General features: G+C 31.8%; 4 protein-coding genes across 8 annotated transcripts in view; 1 reads left to right on the top strand and 3 right to left on the bottom strand.

Moving 5' to 3' along the window:
* Positions 1–14,958, top strand: part of LOC129792666 (hemicentin-2) — a 25,874-nt gene extending 10,916 nt beyond the window's left edge. Inside the window, exons 3-5 of one of the 2 annotated variants that reach the window (XM_055831972.1) lie at positions 9,272–9,402; positions 9,537–9,626; positions 11,365–14,958. In XM_055831972.1, the coding sequence (XP_055687947.1) occupies positions 9,272–9,402; positions 9,537–9,626; positions 11,365–12,027 (884 nt within the window). In that variant the 3' untranslated portion in view covers positions 12,028–14,958. The remainder of the gene's footprint in view (positions 1–9,271; positions 9,403–9,536; positions 9,627–11,364) is intronic. The other variant, XM_055831973.1, reaches the window with a different exon arrangement.
* The window catches only part of LOC129792578 (protein phtf), a 295,904-nt gene that overhangs the window by 185,548 nt on the left and 88,879 nt on the right, over positions 1–21,477 (bottom strand). The gene's annotated exons all lie outside the window — the stretch shown is intronic.
* The window catches only part of LOC129792640 (univin), a 273,488-nt gene that overhangs the window by 185,548 nt on the left and 66,463 nt on the right, over positions 1–21,477 (bottom strand). The gene's annotated exons all lie outside the window — the stretch shown is intronic.
* On the bottom strand, positions 14,934–21,477 carry LOC129792569 (GPI ethanolamine phosphate transferase 3). Its single transcript, XM_055831760.1, has 5 exons — positions 21,231–21,477; positions 21,007–21,145; positions 18,631–20,916; positions 16,738–17,252; positions 14,934–15,305 (listed from the first exon to the last, which is right to left on the bottom strand). Exons 1-5 carry the CDS (start codon positions 21,381–21,383, stop codon positions 15,111–15,113), a joined length of 3,288 nt encoding a protein of 1,095 aa, XP_055687735.1. The 5' UTR covers positions 21,384–21,477; the 3' UTR covers positions 14,934–15,110.

Genomic DNA, 21,477 nt, shown 5'->3' with positions numbered 1-21,477 from the left:
GTTACTTCTTCCGCAGATTTATTTTTCAGAGAACGAGCAAATGCAAACTTTGAAAACACATCGATAACCGTCAAAATGAAAGTATAGTTATCATTAAATTTTTTATATTGTTTCATATCCACCAAGTCAATCTCCCACAATTCTGAGATATTGCTTACAAAATATTTATTCTTGGGGTAATTTTTCGTGATTGGATAATGTAAAGTATACACATATTGTTCGTGTAGATATTTTTGTATTTCTCTTTTTGTTACATCATTTTTCTTTAATGAATTATACAGTTTTTGTGGTCTTGCATATAAATTTTTACTGTTTAAATTTAAATATTCAGAATCTAATGCTCGATATTTGTCCATTCTAGTTTCTTTTTCACCGGAAAGTCAATTAATGTCTGTGTGGAATCCTCAGACGCACTCCTTTTTATACGAGCTCTCGTATTGTATGGAAGTCTCGTTGGTGGCTTCTTCTTAGTACGGACTGTCTTTACTGCTGTACTGGATGTCTTCTTAGGTTGTGCTTTTGGTGTTTTGAATATTTGAACATCTTCTTTATTCTTCTTTATTATTTCCACACTCCACACATCTCCATTTTCATCTGCTACTGTAATTACTCGAGGCATTTCCGTCATTTTATTCGGATAGTATGAAGCAAACTTTTCCATGACTTTGTTTTGGGCATCAGGAGGTAAATCATTAAATTCATCTTCATTCATTTCATAATCATCTGCTATCGCTTCTTTTGTTTCATAGTACACTTCTGATTGTTGAATTGGTTCTGGTACTGGAACAGCAGGAATTAAATCCATATCACGAAGAGATTCATCAATGTATTCGTCATCACCTTGATTGAATTCTGTTTGCGTGCCGAAAGATTTAGAAATATGCTTCTTCAAATTAGTCTGTGTGCCTTCGGATTGTGTGGGGTTATGAACTGTTTGAATTCCAATGGATTGAGTTGATTTCTTAATTGGATCTGAAAAAACTGACTTCTTTCTACGCATCTCAGATTGTTTAACAAGAGAATGTCTGTATCGATACCACTTCTCAATGTCATTTATTTTCTTATCCTTTAAGATATTGTAAATGTCACGATCTAATGCTGATAAACTTTCTTCGAAATTCAAAAATGGTTTTAATTCCTCAAAAAGTTCTGGTGTTATTATAATGTAACGATGCATTGAATTTTTATTGTTCCTTTGTTGGATCATATTGAGGATAGTAATTTACCAATTACACTAGACAATAAAGTTGAAATTAATATAGGAACAAAACCTCCTCTCTGAACCAGTATTTTTCTCTTTAAACACTGAGAAGCTTTTGGACAATTTATTTTGCGCATCGCATTTTTATATCTTTTGAGAGTGGAAAATTTTTCTTTTGGCACTTTAAGGTTTCCATTTAATGAATTGTGAATAATTTCATGTAATGCTTTTAAAGTTGATTTCGAACAATTTCTTATTATAGCTTTACGCAATTTCGGATTTGCATCTTTAAGAGTACACAAAATATGTTTGTTTTCTCTCAATAGTCTCAAAGGATCCTTTATTGTCTTTTTCATTGATTGTGTTTTCTGTTTCATATTGATTTAAATCTTCCTCACAACAAAAGCAAATAGTAGAACTTCTATTAAAAATATCTGTACGAAATCTAAAAATTTCAGATGTTTCCTGATTTAAATCTATCAAGAGATAGCCATAAGGTACTTTTGTACACTCCTTATATACGTTTAGCAATTGAATTGGATTTTCTGGATGTAATTGCCGAGCCAGTGGAAAGAATTGTGACTTGTCACGAACATTTTTAAAAATCACAAGGTATTTTGCATTCAAAGAAATTGTCCGAGAAAATCGTGACTGATAAAAAATGTTTTGGCATATAAAAATAATTGATATATTTTTGTGATGCGACTCTTTTATAAATAAGTCACAAATTCGTTGTTCATACTTCTTTTCAGTCATTAAATCATCAATTACAATTAATTTTGGGGATCTGTGATCGTTTTCTATTTTATCAGGAATGCCACGACAAACCTTTAGATTTGCTATTTTAGGTAAATTATTTATGCTTCCATTTTCAGAAAAGCACCATAAAATAGTCTCAAAATTTGTATCAGTGAGCTCTTTTAGATTTAACAAAAAATTATGAGCAAATGTTGATTTGCCACAACCCGAAGGCCCAGCTAAAATCATTGAGAATGGGACTGGAAATTTAAATAACATTTCTGTTGTCGCAGTAAAATAAGTAGTGAACTATATTTCACAATCATTCCTTTATTTATAGAAAACTTGGAGCGAACATTTTAACAATCAAACGTTTTCTTATAAAACTTTAATACCTTTTGATCGTTTTTCACGGCATTCTTACTGAAAAAAACAAGAAAGTTTTCCATTGATATACCTATTGCACGAAAATACGCAAACACACAACAATATTGGCCACGCACTTCTGAAAAATGCGATTGTAGTTTCATGTTGTTAAATATTATTTTACGGTTTTTCGTATGTGTTATAAAAAATTGATTAAGGTATTTATTTTTAATAGATCGACCATAGGAATCGAAAAGTTCAATGCTTTTTGAATCACCGGGTATGTAAATAGCTATCCAGTGTTCACCCGGATGATTTGCCTTTGCGGTGTTAACTATTATGATAGAAGGATCTTTTAATTTAAGATTGGGCAACCTGTCTATTGAGTACACACCTCTAAATATTTTACGTGTGTACTTATTTCTCGAAAGGTCTCTTGTTATCTCAAGTGTATTCATAGTGAATAATTTCTTTCTTCAGTTTTTCTCTGTATTTATACTGTTTTCCGATATATCCGCATAAAGAAAGTATTGGTTGATATTTCTATACGTTGTAATGCACAAACGAAAAATTCAGAAATGCCACATTTGTGAAATGAAAATTTCCAAAACCTTGAATCAACACAACGAAAAATTCAGAAATGAAAACTTGGGAGAATGAAAATTTTAAAATGCAAATCTTTTGAAATGAAAATGTTAAAAATGCAATGCTTTTCAAATGGTAATTTTAAAAACGCAAATCATTTGAAATGAAAATTTTAAAAATGATAAGCTTATGAAATGAAAAATTTTAAAATACAAAACTCTCGGAATGAAAAGTTTTAAAAAGCCTTACTTTGAAAATAAAAAGTTTTAAACCGTACCCATGTAACATTTTTTGGTCGCGGCGACGTAATTTCAGGTCGCGGCAACGTCACGCCACAAGTAACATCGCACCTCGCCGCGACGTAATGGCAACGTAAATGGGGAATTTTTCGACGTCATGGCGACGTAACAACAAGGTCGCAGTTTCGTCGCTGCGACCAGGCATGTGACCACATACGTAACCGCGACGTCGCGGTTACCTCGTTGTTACGTCGTCAAGTAGCGATGACGTTGCCATTACGTTGCGGTTACGTCGCAATTTTTCGCACTGTCTGTCTCTGTTTTTCTCTTGAACATTCAACATTTCTATATTTTCTCTTTCTTTTTCTTTATTTATACCAATGCCATGGTGATGGCGCCATGAGTTATTACAACAAATATCCATACGGAATAATTTCATGGCGACCATCGCGTATATTATTTATTTTTATATGCATTTTTTGGGAAGTCATCACACCCAAAAAATATATGCCAATTTAACTACCGTCGTGAAAAATGATGTAGATTCATTTAATAATGCTCCTTTATTAAAAAATGATAATTTTTAATTATTTTATTGCCATTAAAAATTGAATTTTCTTGATTAATTTTTTTTTATTTTTCTTAAATTAGATTTATATATTCTAAGGTGGAAAAGCTTTAAAATATTGCTCAATATATTATATAAATTGAGAAATAATTTATTAAAGTTTGCATTGAAATATTTGAATTCCCGCCAAAATAACCGCCGCCAAAAGCCGTCGCCATGACACCCAAAAAAATAAACTTCCATCGTCGCAAAATCCTACGACTTTTGTTGGACATTTCCAACATTACTCCATTTTCAGCTTTATTGTTCATATAATAAATTAATTATTTTAGAAAAATCATATTTTTTGTCTTATAAACAATAATTTGGCCAAAATTAATTATTATGAAAAATAAAAAAAAACATAAGTTTTATATTGAGATTTTAGTCGTTAATATGAATAATTCTTTTTGTTGGAGTTTTTAGTTTTGGCAAAATGGTCAGTTTTTTGATTATGGGTGAAATTCACCATTCAGACAGTCTTAAGATCTTAAGATTTCTTAAGAAAACTTAAGATTTCTTAAGTCAGACTGAATTTTAGGCTAAATGTAATATTTTTTGATGATTTTTAAGATTTTCGATGTCTTAAGACCATCAAGAGCATTTTTTAAACTTAAGAATTATAAAATTGTATTTATCAATTTAAAACAAAGAAAATGCATTTTTGAGTGTACAAAGAAGATTGATTCTTTGAAGAAAGAATCACAGCTAAAATGTTACTTTTCAAGACAAATTCAAGTGTAGTAAGCTGTTTTTCTTTCATTTTTATAACTTTTTCCCGATAAAGAATAGAACAAACTGGCACTCAAAAGCACGGCTAAAAATTATAATAATTTTCCCAAAATATTTTCCAGAGTGATTTTCCTCAAAACACCCCCGGAAAATTCTTCAGAATCATTCAGTGTCCTTTAAGCAAGTATTAAGAATGCTTAAACAATCTTAAGACTGTCATCAGTGCATGATGATTTGCTTAAAGCGAATTTTCGCGTTTTTCACGTGAAAATCCGCCAATTTTCCACCAAGAATTTTCATAAACTGATGGAAAAAATTGGAAAAATATGTTCAATTCTTTATCGAGAAAAAGTTATAAAAGTGAAAGAAAAACAGCTTACTACACTTGAATTTGTCTTGAAAAGTAACATTTTAGCTGTGATTCTTTCTTCAAAGAATCAATCTTCTTTGTACACTCAAAAATGCATTTTCTTTGTTTAAAATTGATAAGTAAATACAATTTTATAATTCTTAAGTTTAAAAAATGCTCTTGATGGTCTTAAGACATCGAAAATCTTAAAAATCATCAAAAAATATTACATTTAGTCTAAAATTCAGTCTGACTTAAGAAATCTTAACTTTTCTTAAAAAATCTTAACTTTTCTTTAAAAATCTGAACAAAAGAAGACTGTCTGAATGGTGAATTTCACCTTATATTTGGTAAACGTGTCGGTTATTTTGAACAAAAATTGGTGGTACACAGAAGCTGTGCTATTCTTTTCTTCGAAAGAATCACAGATAAAAGTGATTATATTTGGCAAAAGATAGACACATATGTTTGGAGAGGAATTCTTTTTTTTTTCTAACGCAAAAATGTACTTTTAGCTTTGGTAAATTATTTAATAGCGAGTTTTCCCAGCGGATTTCTTCTGCGAATGCTTTATTAAATGAAGGAGAATTAAAAATGCTACAAAATAATGAAAATAAAAATTGGTTACGTGGAATATTGGAGAAATGGGAAGCGAAAGAAAAGTTCACTGCCGGAATCTCGCGAGTTTTCTTCGCAGAAAAATGGATTAAATATATAATGTTAAGCTTTCAAAGTGCTTTCATTTCACATAGAAAGAAATTTACTAAAAAAACTAGAAATTAAGAAAAAATTCGAAATGTTTTACACTGATAAAACAGGAAAATTCATGTATTTCCCAGCGCTTTTCCGGGAAATGAGAATGATTTTCTTGAGTGTTTGACAATTTCTAATGATAATTTAATAACAAAATTTGGTTACGCCTTAACTCTTAAGGAAATTACCGTCATTTAATATCTCTTTACCGTCATTTTGACTAAATTTAATCATAATTTGACCAAACTTTCCGTCACTTGCTTTTATTACCTACATTTTTCCAAACTTATCTTAAGCTATTAATACAAAATTAATATTAATATTTTAAAAAAATTGTATTAAATAAACAAAATTAACATTTCAAAAAAGCGAAACCTTTAAATAGCGAATAAATAATATAGAAAAGAAGTACACTCACAGATTGAAAACATATAAATCACCTTTAAATAGCGTTTCGTTTCTTATGGAATATTAGAAAAGATGATTTTAAAATTGAAACTATCAGTAAAAGATTCGGAAAATTTAAAAATTTTTCTACTAAAATGCACCATAATGTAAGAATATTTTTTCTGGATTTTTATTATATTTTTTATTATATATATTTTTTGTAATTTAATACAATTTTGTGAAATAAAATCGAGTTCATTTATTATTTTTGTTTCGAGCCAAATTATTTTTTTTCAAATATTTATTTTCACTTATAATGATTTTTAAGTATTTTTTTTTCTTTAAAAAGCTATTAAAAATATATTTTAAAATTTTTAATAATAATTATTAGATTTGTCCAATACATTGTACTGAAATTCCGCAGACAATGTCGGCGAAAGTTCTTTTGCTGGGTGCAATGAGAAAACTCCGTGACATTTCATGTCAAAGATTTTCAATTTCTGCCTTCAGAAGAAGAAATTGATCTATTTTCTTGCTAATTTCCACCAATGCATGCCATGTAATGCCATGAAACATTGATCCAGGTACTCTGGATTCTATGCTACCTTATATTTGTCCACAGCTAGAAGAAAATTCGCTGGGAAATTCCCTATTTATGTGAAGCTTCCCATTGTTTACATTTTTGGGGACGTTGCCGCGAGGTAATCGCTACGTAATAACGCGACGTCGCAAAATTACTTAATTGGTCGCGAAAATTACCAACGAATACATCTTATGATTTTATGCATTTTTAGCTATATTTACGCCCACGAATCCACTAAAATATCCTTGCTCTCCCATAAAATGAAGATAGAGCAAGTAATTTGATTAAATAATTAAATATTTGGGCTATTTTGGGAAGGTAACAATCTTCCATTGCGAGTGTGGTCGCGGTTACGTCGCAATATGACCATTCGGTTACCATGCATTCATGAGGTCGCAAGATTACCAAATTGGTCACAAATGTTACCATGGGGTATGCTTCATTATTTTTAGCATAATTTATCATTTTTATGCCAACCAATGCATTGAATTATCCTTGCTCTTCTATAAAATGAATATCTAGCAGGTTATTTAATGAAATAATTAAATATTTAGTCAGTTTTTGCAAGGTAACAATAGGTCATTGAGAGTGTGGTCGCGGCGACGTTGCGCGCGACCATATCGCGACGTTATGCCTACCATTTGTTCACGACGTCACAAGATTACCAAATTAGTCGCAAAAATGACCAAATGTTCTAATTTGAATAAAAACTAAATTATTGAAGTATTTTTGAGTATAATTTGTATTGGTAATTCATATTTTCTCATTTTATGATTTTTACAAGAAAAATTGCATTAGAAATGTGAATATTTTGTACAATTTGCACAAAAATGTTTTCATGGTAATTTTTGTGACGTAAAGGTTTCGTAACAGCGACGTTGCAGCCGCTACCATATCGGTTGGTAACAAGGCGACGTAAAGGTTACGTCGGCAGAACGTTGTGTGACCAAATCAGCTCTCTGGTGGTCACAAAATGTTACATGGGTATGATCTTAAAAAATTACTTCATCACAAATGTGAGAAATTGTAATGTTTTCTTATTCATTTTCCTCAATACAATTAATACACTTTCCCCCCGCCAACAATAAAACATTCATAATTCATGCACTTCATATGGTGATCGCTTAGGAATGTCGCGCGTCAGCAAAAATTTCTCAGTCTCGTTTCACTCTTCTTTCCTCGCTCCATGCAAATTTCTTTAGCGGTCAAATCCAATATGGTGGAATAAAAATTCAGAATTCAAAATGGCTGCATAAAATTCAAAATGGTTGACAGAAAACAAGATGGAGGGATAAAAATTCAGAATTCAAAATGGCGGGCATAAATTAAAGATGGCGGACAAAAACAAAGATGGCGCAATAAAAACAATATGGCGGTCAAATCCAATATGGCGGAATATAAAAATTACAATTCAAAATGGCGGATTTAAATTCAATATGGCGGAATAAAATTCAATATGGCGGCTAAAATTCAATATGGCGTCAAAAAATGTGTCGTCATACAAAATGGCGTACAAAAACATGACGTAATTCAAAATGGCCGACAAAATAAAATTTTCAAGATGGCGTCCACCACATTACGTCACCACAAATCACTGACCTTCCTCAAAAACAACCTCACGGCACTGACCTCGCTCAATTTCCCCTTCAAAAACCCGACCTTCCCCACTCCACTATGACGTCACTCAGCACTGACCTGCCCCAACAACAACACAACCCTGACCTACCTCAAAGTGGAACTTGCTCGATACTTACTACTGATAATAAACATACAAAAATAATCATTTGATAATAAGTTAACTTTTAAAATGCCACAAAAATATCTACTTTCACAAAATTCAAATAGAATACAATTAAAGGAAATGAGTTTTAGAACTTTTTACCCAAAATTTTAAAATTTTTGGTTGAGAATTGACTTTTCCAACCAATTTTAAAATTAGACAACGCCTAAAATTCTAAAAATTCCTGTGCAATCTGAGCGTAAAATAAATTTTGCTAAAGCACCGCTCTTTTGCAATCAGGCTTTTATCTGAACACTCTCAGAGCACCAATAAATAGTCCCAAAGGGTAGTGTATATTTTCCCTAACAATAAGTGATCCCTAATACTTTAAATTCTTCCTGACCCACTTTGCCCGACTCGCTGTTTACCAATGAAAGCAGCATTACACCATCTAAAATATGTCGAAAAACTGACGGTGAATTAACAATAAACAACAAATAAATCCCTCAAAAATAACTTTATCGAATTAACCCAGAAATCTCGGGGAAATTTTGAGATATCCGTGAAATTATAAATTGTGTTTAATTTTCTTTAAATTATTTCTCTCTAAATAATAGGGAATGAAATTGAACGCACAAAATTAAAACAAAAAACTTCCTTTAATTGAATCTTTTCGATTTTTTGAATAAATAAAGCTTTTTGTATTTTTTATGTATCAAAAGTCTGCAAAGTAAAATTGCCGAGCGTACTAAAATAATGTTAATCTAAATAGAGACAAATCTGGGTTATAAGAAAGCTTTCACAAATGTCGATAGGCATTTCGAAATGTCCTACCTTGAACTTTCAATTTAGTATGTTGACCCAGTTTTCCCCATCCTCCTCTATTTGTGCTTTTTTGTTTAGCTCAAATTCCAATTTTAAAGTTAATACATATACCATTATGGTGGTAACAAATATATAGCGATAACATGATCATGAAATGAAATTTTTTTATGTCTCCTCACATTACAGACCATCATCGGTCCATTCTAACAGACAATGACTGGAAGAAACTATGGATGGTGGCGGGAAGTACAAATTATGAGGCAAAATCGGAGAATAACATAGATTCCAGTGATTCTCCGCAATTTGAGGATACTGAGGTAAGTGGGAAACGCACCGTTAGGAAATAATAATAATAATAAAAAACTCCTTAAGAAGTCTCCTTGACGTGAAAATTTGCTATATAAGGCAAATTAATAATGGGCTTTCTTTTTTTTTCTTACCACATTTTCAGATGTTTGCTCACAATACGACCGTCCAATTGGGAGGAACCGCCTTCCTTGTTTGCAAAGTATCTGGAATCGACAGAGTGGGTGCTAATTGGGTTTGTCGTTTGCTTTAAATGTTTCTTTATATTTTTCTCCTACTCCATTTTCCTATGCCTTGCCTACCCATGTGGATGTCCCACTCAAATTGGGAAATTTCATTATTCATTGTTGAAATCATACATTATGTATGTACGTACATATGTTTAGTTCCTTATGTAAATTTTAAAAGGTCAATGACTATGTATGAGATTAAATTTCGCTGAATCGCTGAATTGATTATGCAGCTCTTGCACGAAAATATTTGAAAATTTATATAGGGTCAGTATGCCTAATGTGGGATAACCCAAAGTCTAAAGTCATTTTTCTCATTATTGATTTGTGTTTTCTTTCGTGTTTTCTTGGACATTCACCTTTACTGAGTCACTAACTTTAATAAATTAGTTCAAACTTATCCAAACTATATACGTAACTATGTATCTTGGTAGTAAATCAATTCTTTATTTTCCCCAATCCATGGCAAGTAAAGAAATCCCGTTTAACCCTTTTACGATCATCATTATCACTATATTTATTCTATTTATACTATCAGAGAACATTTGTAACTCAAAACGTTTTCTTTGGTCTAATTTATGTAAAATTCAACGCATTTCTATCTTGAAACAATAATTAATTTCATTAAACTATAGAATATTTCATGTTTGGATCAACGTATGACCCAAAGAACGCGAAAGGTTTAACGTTGAATGCAATAGCCAATATGGTTTATTAATTTAAACTTTTATACATCATTTTTCTTTTATCTCCATTATTAATTTCCTTTTAATTAACTCTCGGACGATCCGTTATTTCTACATTGACTTTGACCTTAATTATCTCTCAAAAAGAAAGTTTTTCCTGCGCTTTCTTTCGAAGAATGTGAAATAATTGAATTTTCATGTAAAATCTATCACGATAAGTTAAATAGATTTAATATTTCGACAATTAAAAAAAAGCGAATTGACCACGGAGGCCAGCAAAATTATCCAAAGGGTTAAAACATATTTTAAAATATTCTAAAACCACCCCCTTGGTGTTTATGCCCATGTTATAAAAAAAATAATTCCATTAATTATAACTATTTTGTTATTATATAAACAATTCATGGTGCATCAAAAAGAATTTTTTTATTCGCTTCAGAGTGCAATTTATTGTGGAATTATATTTTTTCTCCATACTGTGTGTAAATATAACGAACCCCACTGTTTTATATACTAGACAGCCTTACCCTATTTTATGTCATCACTGAAAATAAATGAGTTTTCACATCATATCAAATGTGATCCTATCATTGGGCAATGTATCTAATATATCTAAAACATATTATCTCATATTAGCTGTATTTTACACATGAAACCGAATAAATGATTCTACGGCTCCGTGTTGTGGATGAAAAATGTTGATTCCTTTGAACAAAAAAAATCCTTTTTGAAGGTATATTATGCAATTAATTAAAATCGTACAAAATTAGCATTTTTTCGTAAATTTAATTTAAAGAAGAATTTAATTTTAATAATCCAATAAAGCATAAATTTTCATTCGATATTTGAACGGCTTTCCTGTTTAATTATTTGAAACTTTTTTGTTTTGTGGGTGGGCGTAGGAAGAAAAAGTTTCTACGCTGAGCAGGAGAATTTCCGTTTTTGTGTATTGGAGTTTTGAAAAGAAAGATTTACAATTAAATGGTTTTACCTTTATACCTTATTTTGATCATTCATACAGGAATAATTTTTTTTTGGTTGAATTGTTTCTTTGTAGAATCAAATTTCCTGGATACGACGTCGTGATTGGCATATCCTATCGTCAGGGGTCCAAATGTACACAAATGATGAACGATTTGCCATCTTGCATACACCAGGTTCCAACGTCTGGACACTCCAAATTAAATTTGTCCAGAGACGCGATCACGGCATGTACGAGTGCCAAGTATCCACAGCTAGTGGTGTCATATCGCATTTTGTCAATCTTCAAGTGGTCGTCCCGGAGGCATTCATTCTTGGCAATGGTGAACTGCACGTTGATATGGGCTCAACCATAAATCTTGTGTGCATAATTGAGAAGAGCCCACAACCACCGCAATACGTTTACTGGCAGAAAAATGATAGAATGATCAATTACGACGACTCACGGCGTGATATCACAATTGAGACGTCACCTGGACCACGGACACAAAGCCGCCTCATAATCCGAGAACCACAAATTGGCGATTCGGGAAATTATACGTGTTCAGCGAGCAATACAGAACCTGCCAGTATTTATGTATTCGTATCCAAAGGCGATAACATGGCAGCAATTTCACGGCGGAAAACCTCCTCTGCCAATTGCATCTTCAGCTGCATCGAGAATCTCGTTGGCATCTGTATCTTTGCTGTTATCTCCATTAGAAAAATTTTCTTCCAGCTCGGTCTGGAAGGCCGTTGAGCAAGTAATATAAATATACCATAATATAACATAATATTACCATATATAGAAATTAAATTAAATCATTTCCTGCACCACTAAATTATAGTTTTCAAGCGAAGTCGGTAAAATTTGTTATTTTATCTTTAAAACAAACAAACAAAAAAAGTGTATTACTTAAAAAAAATGCCGAGATTACATAAAATGATATTTCTACTATAAATTATATACAAAATATAATATAAGTGTGTATATAAATAAATTTAACTTAAAATGTAAAACATTTAGGATGAGGGCCAAGGTGGAGACGTAAATTACTTTTAAAAAAAGAGAGAAAAAAAGAAAATCTATACGAATTCACCAAAGAAGTTGAAGCGATAGGAGTTAAAAAAAAAACGAGAAAAAATATAAAAAATTAATGTGGGTTCTGAGAAAAGGAAACACACATTCTATATCCATACGTGAGAACATGTTTTTTTTGTTGAAATAAGCTCATTCACTAACAACTTCAAACAATACGTATAGACAAAAAGAACAAGAACAAATACAAATTGAAAAATAACTTGATAACAATAATTTAGTGGAGCAAATGAAATTAATATTTTTTTTTCATTTTTTCAAATAATTTTCATATTGTCATTAATTACAAAAGTAAAAAGAAAATATGGAAAAGAAAATTTTCTCATTTTGTGACCTTCTGACCAATTTTTCATGAAAAAAAAGGAGAAGAAAAGTATGTAAAAGACGGAAATCAAGTATAAATAGTTTTTTGTGTAAATAATGTAAATTGGTGGACGATTGACTCCATGTTCTGCGTGTGTTGAATATTTCAAACATTCACATTATTTTTTTTCTCTTCCACTCCCCTTTTAACAAAAACCCCTACATTACAATGCCGTGTATATTTTTCCCTTCTTTGAATAGACTTTAATATACTTATTTTCCTTTTAATCTCCCTTATTTTCTTCCTCCGCAATTTTGTCTAATAATTTTATTGAAAAGGAAAAATTGTTTGTTGATACTTCTATAAAAACAACCAAAAAAAAGAAATTCTTTTTATTCCTCACCTCGTTAACGTTCTAATGCATGTTAATTATTAAATAGGAAAAGTGAGACGTATAAGCATGTTTATAAAAAAAAACTATTAAAGTTAGAAATGCACTCTGCAACATGAGGATTGTGATAACATTTTGAAAATTCTCTAAGTTAATTAAAAAATATATATTCCCTAATTCCCCATAATAAAATCTCCTATCTTTTTTATTATTATGTATACAATTGCAAACTCATCTTTAATACTCTCTTTCTTATCTTTTAATCCCGATTTTTGACAGTTTTCCATTTTAAAAAAAGGAAACTTTCCCATTTTTGACGGACATACTAAATGTGTAATTTTTCTTAAGATGGAGACAGGAAAATTTTGAACAGAACATGCATATAAATATTTTCCGTGTTTTGAAAGGAACAAGAAAAGTTTTACTCCTTGTAGAGAACAAACCAATCAATATACTCCATATACCTATACACAGATTAATAAAAGAAGAAAAAAAAATAAAAAGGTATAAAGAGTATGTAGAATATGAGAGAAAATTGTTTTGTTGTGTAGAGTATATATGACAATCTTTCATTATCTCTGACTTGAAATAAAGAAAAAAATTAAATGTATATGATAAATTTAAAAGAAAAATTAAATATACATTTTAAAAATGTTTTAGTGAAATTCATCCTTCCCATCTGCCGTAAAGAAAGGAATTATCCTTTCCAATACAAACTGATTGGAACTAACAAAAAATATTAAACATTTGATTCTAAAAAAAATGTATTTAATGTTGTAATTATGTATAATCGAAAACACCATTCATACATTAAAAAAATCATTTTTTAAGGGGTAACTCATCAACACATAAAAAAGTAAATTTTACAAGTTTTCAGTTCTTTTTTACTGCCCAAAGAAATATTTTTTTTTAATAGAGAAACCTCGTTTTTAGAGGTTAATTTTATGAACAATTTGGTCACTTGAGAGAGGTCTAACTAACCCTTTAGTTTCCCAGATTTTCCCATTTTCACTACATCTAGTACTCTCGAAAAAAATTTTTTTTTTGACTTTCAACTCCTGAAAATGACATTAAAAAACTTTTTACTTCACCAAAAAACGAATAAAAATTCATTTTGAAGAATTTATTTTAGCTTATTAATCGAAATTTTAAGAATTTTAGTTAAGAACTGACTTTTTCTTAACAATTTAATGGGCAATTCACGAAAATTTCAAAAAAGATCCCGAGAAAATCTGGGTTAAAGAAAAACTGGAAATCTACGAATAACCGTATTTGGCTTTTCCTAAAAATGCCGTCCTAATTTTTTTAGGTCTTGGCTACAATAGATAGGTATAAAAACATTTAAAATTAATTTGAGAAAAATAATTTTTATTGTTTAAATTAAGAATTATATACAGAATTTATTTCAAAATATAAAGAAAAAGATTTATAATTTTATCAAACTCAGGACTTCTATCACTGAATGAAAGAACAAAACCTCTCTATTTATAATAAATAAATGATAAATCCTACAACTTTCGATTATACATACATTATAATACTAAATACGTATTTATAAAACAAAACAAAAAAAATAAACATTCCAAGAAACATTGAATAGGAAGGAGAATCATTGCATACTTACATACATAATTCAAATCATAATATTCTCTCACAGTGAAATTTAAAATGATAAGAAAATTGGTAAAAAAATCATAAAGAAACACCTTTAAAAAAAAATTGCCAGTCACATGTATGTATAAGAGAACTAAAAGAAAAACAAGTAATTAAAGAAAAACCAAGTTACAGTCATAAGAACAGTTTAAATTTGTTTGTTAGACAAAATACCAAAATATATAAACCGTAAACATAATAAATAAAGAAAACAAAAAATACAATAAATAAAAATCGATTTTAATTCGTTTGTTTATTTTCGGGTTCCATCTGTAAGATGATTTTCGCAGAAAAAAAAATTAAATATATACCGCACTGTATATAAATCTGTCCCTATTTACATTTTTAATTGGCCTATGTAACACTTTGGTTCGTGAATGTTTATTATATATTCTTTTATTTTAATTTGGTAAATTTCACAATGAGATTTACTACGGCTCTGTGAATACGAATAAGTATCAAATAGCTCAAAAGAATTGCTCCCAAGAGAACATAGGTGGAAATTCCTTCATATATAAATCGTGGTGCGAAGATTTTCCACACCATCAAATGTCGGCAGTGAACTGTACAGGCGAGCATTGAGGAGAAAATCTGGAAAAAAAAAAGATAAACATGGTGTAAAGGGCAATGGCTAACAATGCATTCCAAACTTTTCCTTTTTCGTTCCTTCCACAGCCCGTCGCCGTTTTATCAATAAATTCTCTCCCACATATTTAGTTGGAAGATGAACTGAACAACTATTCTCCTCTATCCCTTTTTCACTTTCTTTCCTATATACCTATACCTGCGCATTTATTAAATATAAATAAAAACATTTCTTTGTGAGAAATTTCAGAAATCTCGAAATATTTGTTAGCAAAATTATTTTGCTGAATTATCAAGAATTAATTGGAAATGTTTAAATTTTAAAACAATCTGAAATTAAATTTTCTTGTTCATACCGTTTTATGCGGTTTTAATGGAAAAACAATTTTAAAGTTTAGAAAAATATCGTAGGTACTAAAATGAAAGTTTGAAAACAATCATTAACCCATTTCTGCCGATTTTCGCATTTACGACTTAATAGAGATTTTTTTTAAAGAATATTTAATTTTCTTATTAATCGAATTTAATTGGCTACTTCCTTTCTCACATAACTTTATCTAAGAAAAAAATTTCATTAATTTTCGATCAGAAGAATTTAAAAAGGATCAAAAGGATTGAAAGCAATTCTATCGATTTTGTTTAAAATCTTATATATTCTTTTCTTGGATTTTTGGTATTCTGTGAAAAATATTTAGAGTTTGACAGTTTATTTCGTTTATTTCTTTATTCCATCGAATTCTAAAAGAAAAATTATTCTTTCTTGACTTTTAAAGATCTTTCTGATTGTTTTCTGAAACGACAAATCCTTTGTTTTTCTTTTATGAAACGACAATAGAAAGATTTAAAAATATTAACAGTCAAAATCTTTTAATAACTTTTGAAAGTTTTAAAAAAAAAGAAAAGATTTTTAACCGAATCGACCCCTTTGCTTGAATTGAAACTGCTGCTTTTTGCTTGATGAAAATTTCTATAAATCATTTTTGAAGAACAAAGAAAATTTAGAAAATAGTTTGGTTCAATTCAGCAATCTTAAAGAAAAACTTAGCTAGATGTAATCTCAAACACTTTATGAGCTAAAACTTAATTTCTAAAAGTTTCATTAAAAGCGGTCAACAGCTTCTAGAAGCTGGCAGAAATGGGTTAATTTATCCCAAAATAGCATTCAGCATTTATTTAATATCCTTCATGCTAAAAACATTATAGAAATTTCACAGAAACTCTTCAATGAGCATTTGAAATCTCTGAAATCAAAACTTTTTTATTGCCCTTCCGAGACAAATGGCTGCGAAGTGAAGTGAAATGAAATAAAATACAGTGCTTTGTTAATGAAAAAAAAAAGTGACCTGAGGCAGGTACAGGTACAAAGGTACGGGGTTAGGAAGTTTTATATGTATTACGTATAAAAGGAAGGTTCATATTGGGGATTTGTTGAACTCACCCTCAGTCCCTGGAGTGCCATCAATTGGCACGCACTCTTGAAGATGGATCCAATAAAGAGTGCCTCATTCTCGTACAAATTGAGCTCACCCTTTGTGATATCGTACTCCAACTCGGTGACCTGCTCCTGCTCCTCCCCAGAGGTTTCATCCACACGGGATATATTCACCTTTCGATACTCAACATTACCGCTGGTCTTTACACGTTCCACCCGCCTATTGGGCGCCACATCTCGATGGTGTGTGGCCAAGTTGGGAATGGCTGAATATATGAAGAATGGTGCCAAAGTGATCAGTGGAAATATGACACCAAAAAGTACGGAACCACAGAAAGTTGTGATGATAACGAGAAATGCCGAAAGGATATTGTTGTGATCATGATACGCTGTTCTACCTACAAATGCTGGATGCCAATCAATTTGCGATAGAGTCGTCTGATGGGATGTTGTGTAAAAAGTGAGATGGGTGAGTAGAAGCCAAACCACTAAAGTGGCAAAACTAGGTTGCAGGCAGGATTCTGTTTGAAAGAAAAAAAATTATTTAAATTAAAAAAAAATGACTAAGATTTTTTAGAATAAATAAATGAAGCGTATTCAGTGATAAAGAAATCATTGAAAACGTTGAAATTTCGGAAGAAATTCTTGAAATTTAAAGGGTTTTATGGTCGCTGATTAGGACCGAATAATTACTATTAAATTCCGAGTCCCCAATTCCTTGTAAACAAATTTCATTTAAAGCCATGATAATGGTTGCAAACATTTATTTTTGCGACAGTAAGATATAAAAAAAAGAAAAATGTTGGAGAAAAAATATTATTTAGCTTGAAAAGAACTGAATACTAGAAGTCTTCGACATAAGAATCGATTCTGTTAAAAATCTTTTATATATTCCTTTCTTGCAATGAGAATTCTTGTAAATTTTTGTCATGCTGTCAAAGAATCTAAAAGATTTAGGGCAAGATTCTACATTACATAACAAATCTTCTATTTTGATTTTTAATGAATTGTTATGGTATAACTCGTAAAAATAGTCTTTTATTACGATAAAAAATATATTTTATGCAGAATACCGGTTTTTTAAATAAAAGATATTCTTATTAAAATTTTGTAAGGCAAAGAGAAAAATTATTTCCCTTCGATAATTTTAATAATGAGATTAATTTTTGCAAGATTTATGATTTTTTACATGATTAAACAAACACCATAAAAATACCTAAAAACACTCATTAAAGAAACCTCCAATATTCCATATTTTCATCAAGGACAAAAAATTGACAAAAGCTTTTATCCTGAATATATCACTTTTATTTTATTTTCATTTCTGGAGATTTTAATAAAATTTTGAAGAAGAATTTGATGGTCAATTCCAAAAATATTTTATCTTTTAAACTGAATAGCAAATTGACCTTTTATCATAAAAATAATAGAATTTTTTACTCGATATCTTGTCCTTTCATTTCCATAAGTACAAAAATCATAATTCTGGATTTTCTGGGATTCTAATTCTGGGAAAATTATTTTACCTCTAATAATACGAATAAATATGAAACAAAATGTCAAAGTCTTGTAATATTTTATACAGAATACCAAAGATTTTATAACTTTAGAATTAAAAGAAAAAATAGCAAAGATTTTTCACGGAATCAATCTCATATTTCGCAGAAAAAATAACCCGTTACTATTATCACAAATATTCAAATTTCACAAAAAAAGCAAAAACATTAAAAGGTAAAACATAGTAGAGAATTTTTCAAAAATTAAAAACGATTTTTAACTCGTATAAGAGCCAAATTTCAATCCAATCGGCTCAGCAGTTTCGGAGAAATTCATTTGCCACAGACAAACAGGAAGACAGACTATATTTTATGTATATTAGAAGAAAATTAGATTTCTTACCGAGTGACTTGGCCGTTTGATAGCGCAGAATTCCAGTTAGGACAATGAATACAATTGCTATTACTATGGTGACTAGAAGGCCAATGGATGCTTTAGTGCCAAGAAGGAGGCACAGTAAGATGGTGATGACGACGAAATATGATATCATGATTGATGAGTAGACCGTTCCAAAGCCACAAATAATGGGTATCTTGCTCCTCTCTCTATTCTCACGATATATTGTCTTCAATTTACGAAAGAGGTCCGGTATCAATCGTCCAGTTGATGTGTACATGCTATCCGAAATATCCGGTGGCACAACGTATATCATTAGAGGTCGAAAAACCAATGTGATCACTTGCAGGACGAATACACCCCCAACAATCCACGCCATGGCATCAATGTGTATCTGGGGTATCCCTGAAGTTTTTCCATCTTTGGGTGAAAGGAGGAAATACCCGCATGTACATATGGTAGCCAATGTAGGTCCATACCGTGCTAGTGCCACATTCCATGAGTATCCTGTTAAATTGCCACAGCTACGCAAATAGATTCGTGCAAGTGTGGCAAATAGTATAACAGCTACAACGGCAATCAAATCTAATTTTCTTTTTGCTATCCCCTCAATACCTTCGGGTGACATGTGCGTCCCTGAGAATTCTGGGCAATTTCCATGTTCTTCGCGACACCGAAAGAACGCATATGTCATTCGCAAACACACAACAGCTACAATTCCCAATCCCACCAACCGTAGGGGGATTGAATAGAAGATTGTTGACAATTTTATCTGTTTCCTCCCATCATTCTTCTCATCTTTTGGCATAAATGCTTTTTTCAGCTCAAACAGCACGTAGAACACCATCCCGGTTGTGCAGTACGCAAGAATCTTTGGTTCCTCAATGATAAAACTATTTGAGAAGAACACCGACACCATCATGAGGTATATGGTGCGGGTGATAACATTGGAAAATCTCCCAATTTCACTCCAATTCTCCACAATGTTTGTCCACTGTTGGATAACGAAGAGGGTAAATATGAGAATGTTGAATGCAGCCATGTAGAGGAGAATGGAGTTCATTGCAGTGCCCGAGATCCACTTAAGTCCTATTATTGCGGCAATACATATGAGATTGCTGGCGTATATAAATGTTACCATTGAAGTGGAAAAGAGTCGTTCCAATTGGCGAATTTTCAAGTTTTGAAACAGCAAGAAGCACGCAAAAACCGTCAGGATGGCAATTAGTAGACCATTTGTCATTGCTTCCGCATCAAATTTCACCCAAATATCCAGGCACGTTGTGAGGATTGTCTTGAGATGATTCTCCAGATCTCCGCCGAAGTTCATGAAGGCTGCCTCGGAGTAGATGGAATTAACTCTGTGCGATAGGACGACAAACTTATTTTCCAGAGCTTCAATGTGATCACTGCGAAAGGTACCAATGTTCACTTGAGCATACTGCTGAAAATACTTCTGGACCTGTTTGGCATTTTGCCAGAGATGCAGTAAAAGCGTCTCCAGACGTGGCATTCCGCCGGAATCGTCGGGTAATAAATTAATATTGACTGTACCCAAATTTGAAAATGGAATTGGTGTTCCAAATATTGCTGCGAGTGTTGGCACCAAATCAATCTGTTGCATCGTTGATACGTTGCGTACGCCAATGAGATCACTCCCCTTGGAATAGGCAAAGATTAGGGAGGTTAATTCATCCACTGAATCACCTCCATGATCCCCGGATGTTGTCATTCCGTGGTCACCGAGGACAATTAACATGGTATCATTGGGCATTTCATCAATAACCTTCCTCACCATTGTATCCATTTCTGTGAGCTTTCGACTCATCTCCCTGTGGAGGGGTCCATGTTTGTGCCCACAGTGATCTACACCGAGGAAATGAGCTATGAGTAGGTCCCAATCATCTTTAGCTATTTCACCGGGTAAGTACTTTTCAATACGACGATCCACCGTGTCTAGATCGAATATGTTGAAACTTGGGTAGGAATAGGTTCGTTTAAATCTCCCTGGGAAGAGGTCAGTCCACGTGCTGTCACCCAGGAAGACTGCAGTCTGATTTTGTGCTACAATTTGATCAATAATATTATCCTCATTAATTTCCGGTGATGCAAAATTCGATCCAATATCAATGAATGTTGGTAAGCTTCCCGTGGTCAATCCCTTGAGTCGCTGAAGGGTAGTCGTTGGGGGATCAGCGAGGAATTTCATCATTCGACTCTGGTTGGGATATTTCTGGAGGATCTCACTGAAAATTGGCATTCGATTTTGGTATGCCAATGGTTTTGCGAGTTCTAGAAATTCCCCAAAAAACCATAAAGTATTACAACATACAAAATCATAAAGTTTAGAAGCTGCAATCCTACTCAGAGCAGATTCCTCACCTGGATTGTAAATTCCAAAGTCATATTTCAGGGCATCTATTACCAGCAGAATAACTCTGCTCTTCTTGCCCAAGCAAATACTGTCAGATAAGTTTACATTGTTTAAATACTGATTTATTTTCGTCGCTACACATTGTGCCTGCAATGAGGGAAAGAAATCACACGTTTTTATCTTTTAGGAGCAATTTACAAAGCAGAAAAAGATTTTATTGCCGGATATTTACCTCTCCCGGCGGGCAGAAATCCCGGTGACACACGGTGCGCTCCTTCTGGACGACACGCGTTAGAAGGAATCCGTGGGAGAATATCTGAATTCCACTGAATAATGTAAAACCAATCCACAACAGAACTAAAAAATACCTCCAATGTCTCTCCATTAACACAATTTTCAAGATTTTTTTCTCCTCACACACTTTCTTTATTTTTGGTTTTTTGTAGACGTGTAGACCAAGGTGAAGTTTTCACCAAAAT

This window comes from Lutzomyia longipalpis, chromosome 3 (genome assembly GCF_024334085.1).
Source record: "Lutzomyia longipalpis isolate SR_M1_2022 chromosome 3, ASM2433408v1".
Classification (NCBI taxonomy): domain Eukaryota; kingdom Metazoa; phylum Arthropoda; class Insecta; order Diptera; family Psychodidae; genus Lutzomyia; species Lutzomyia longipalpis.
This window is presented reverse-complemented; position numbering and strand designations above follow the sequence as displayed.

Bases quoted from the DNA above. Each gene is read 5' to 3' on its own strand.
- LOC129792569 (XM_055831760.1), bottom strand. From the start codon at position 21,383: ATGGAGAGACATTGGAGGTATTTTTTAGTTCTGTTGTGGATTGGTTTT. The intron at 21,146-21,230 runs GTAAATATCCGG...CCCTCATTGCAG, and splicing joins ATTTCTGCCCGCCGGGAGAG to GCACAATGTGTAGCGACGAA. The intron at 17,253-18,630 runs GTAAGAAATCTA...TCTTTCAAACAG, and splicing joins TCAAACGGCCAAGTCACTCG to AATCCTGCCTGCAACCTAGT.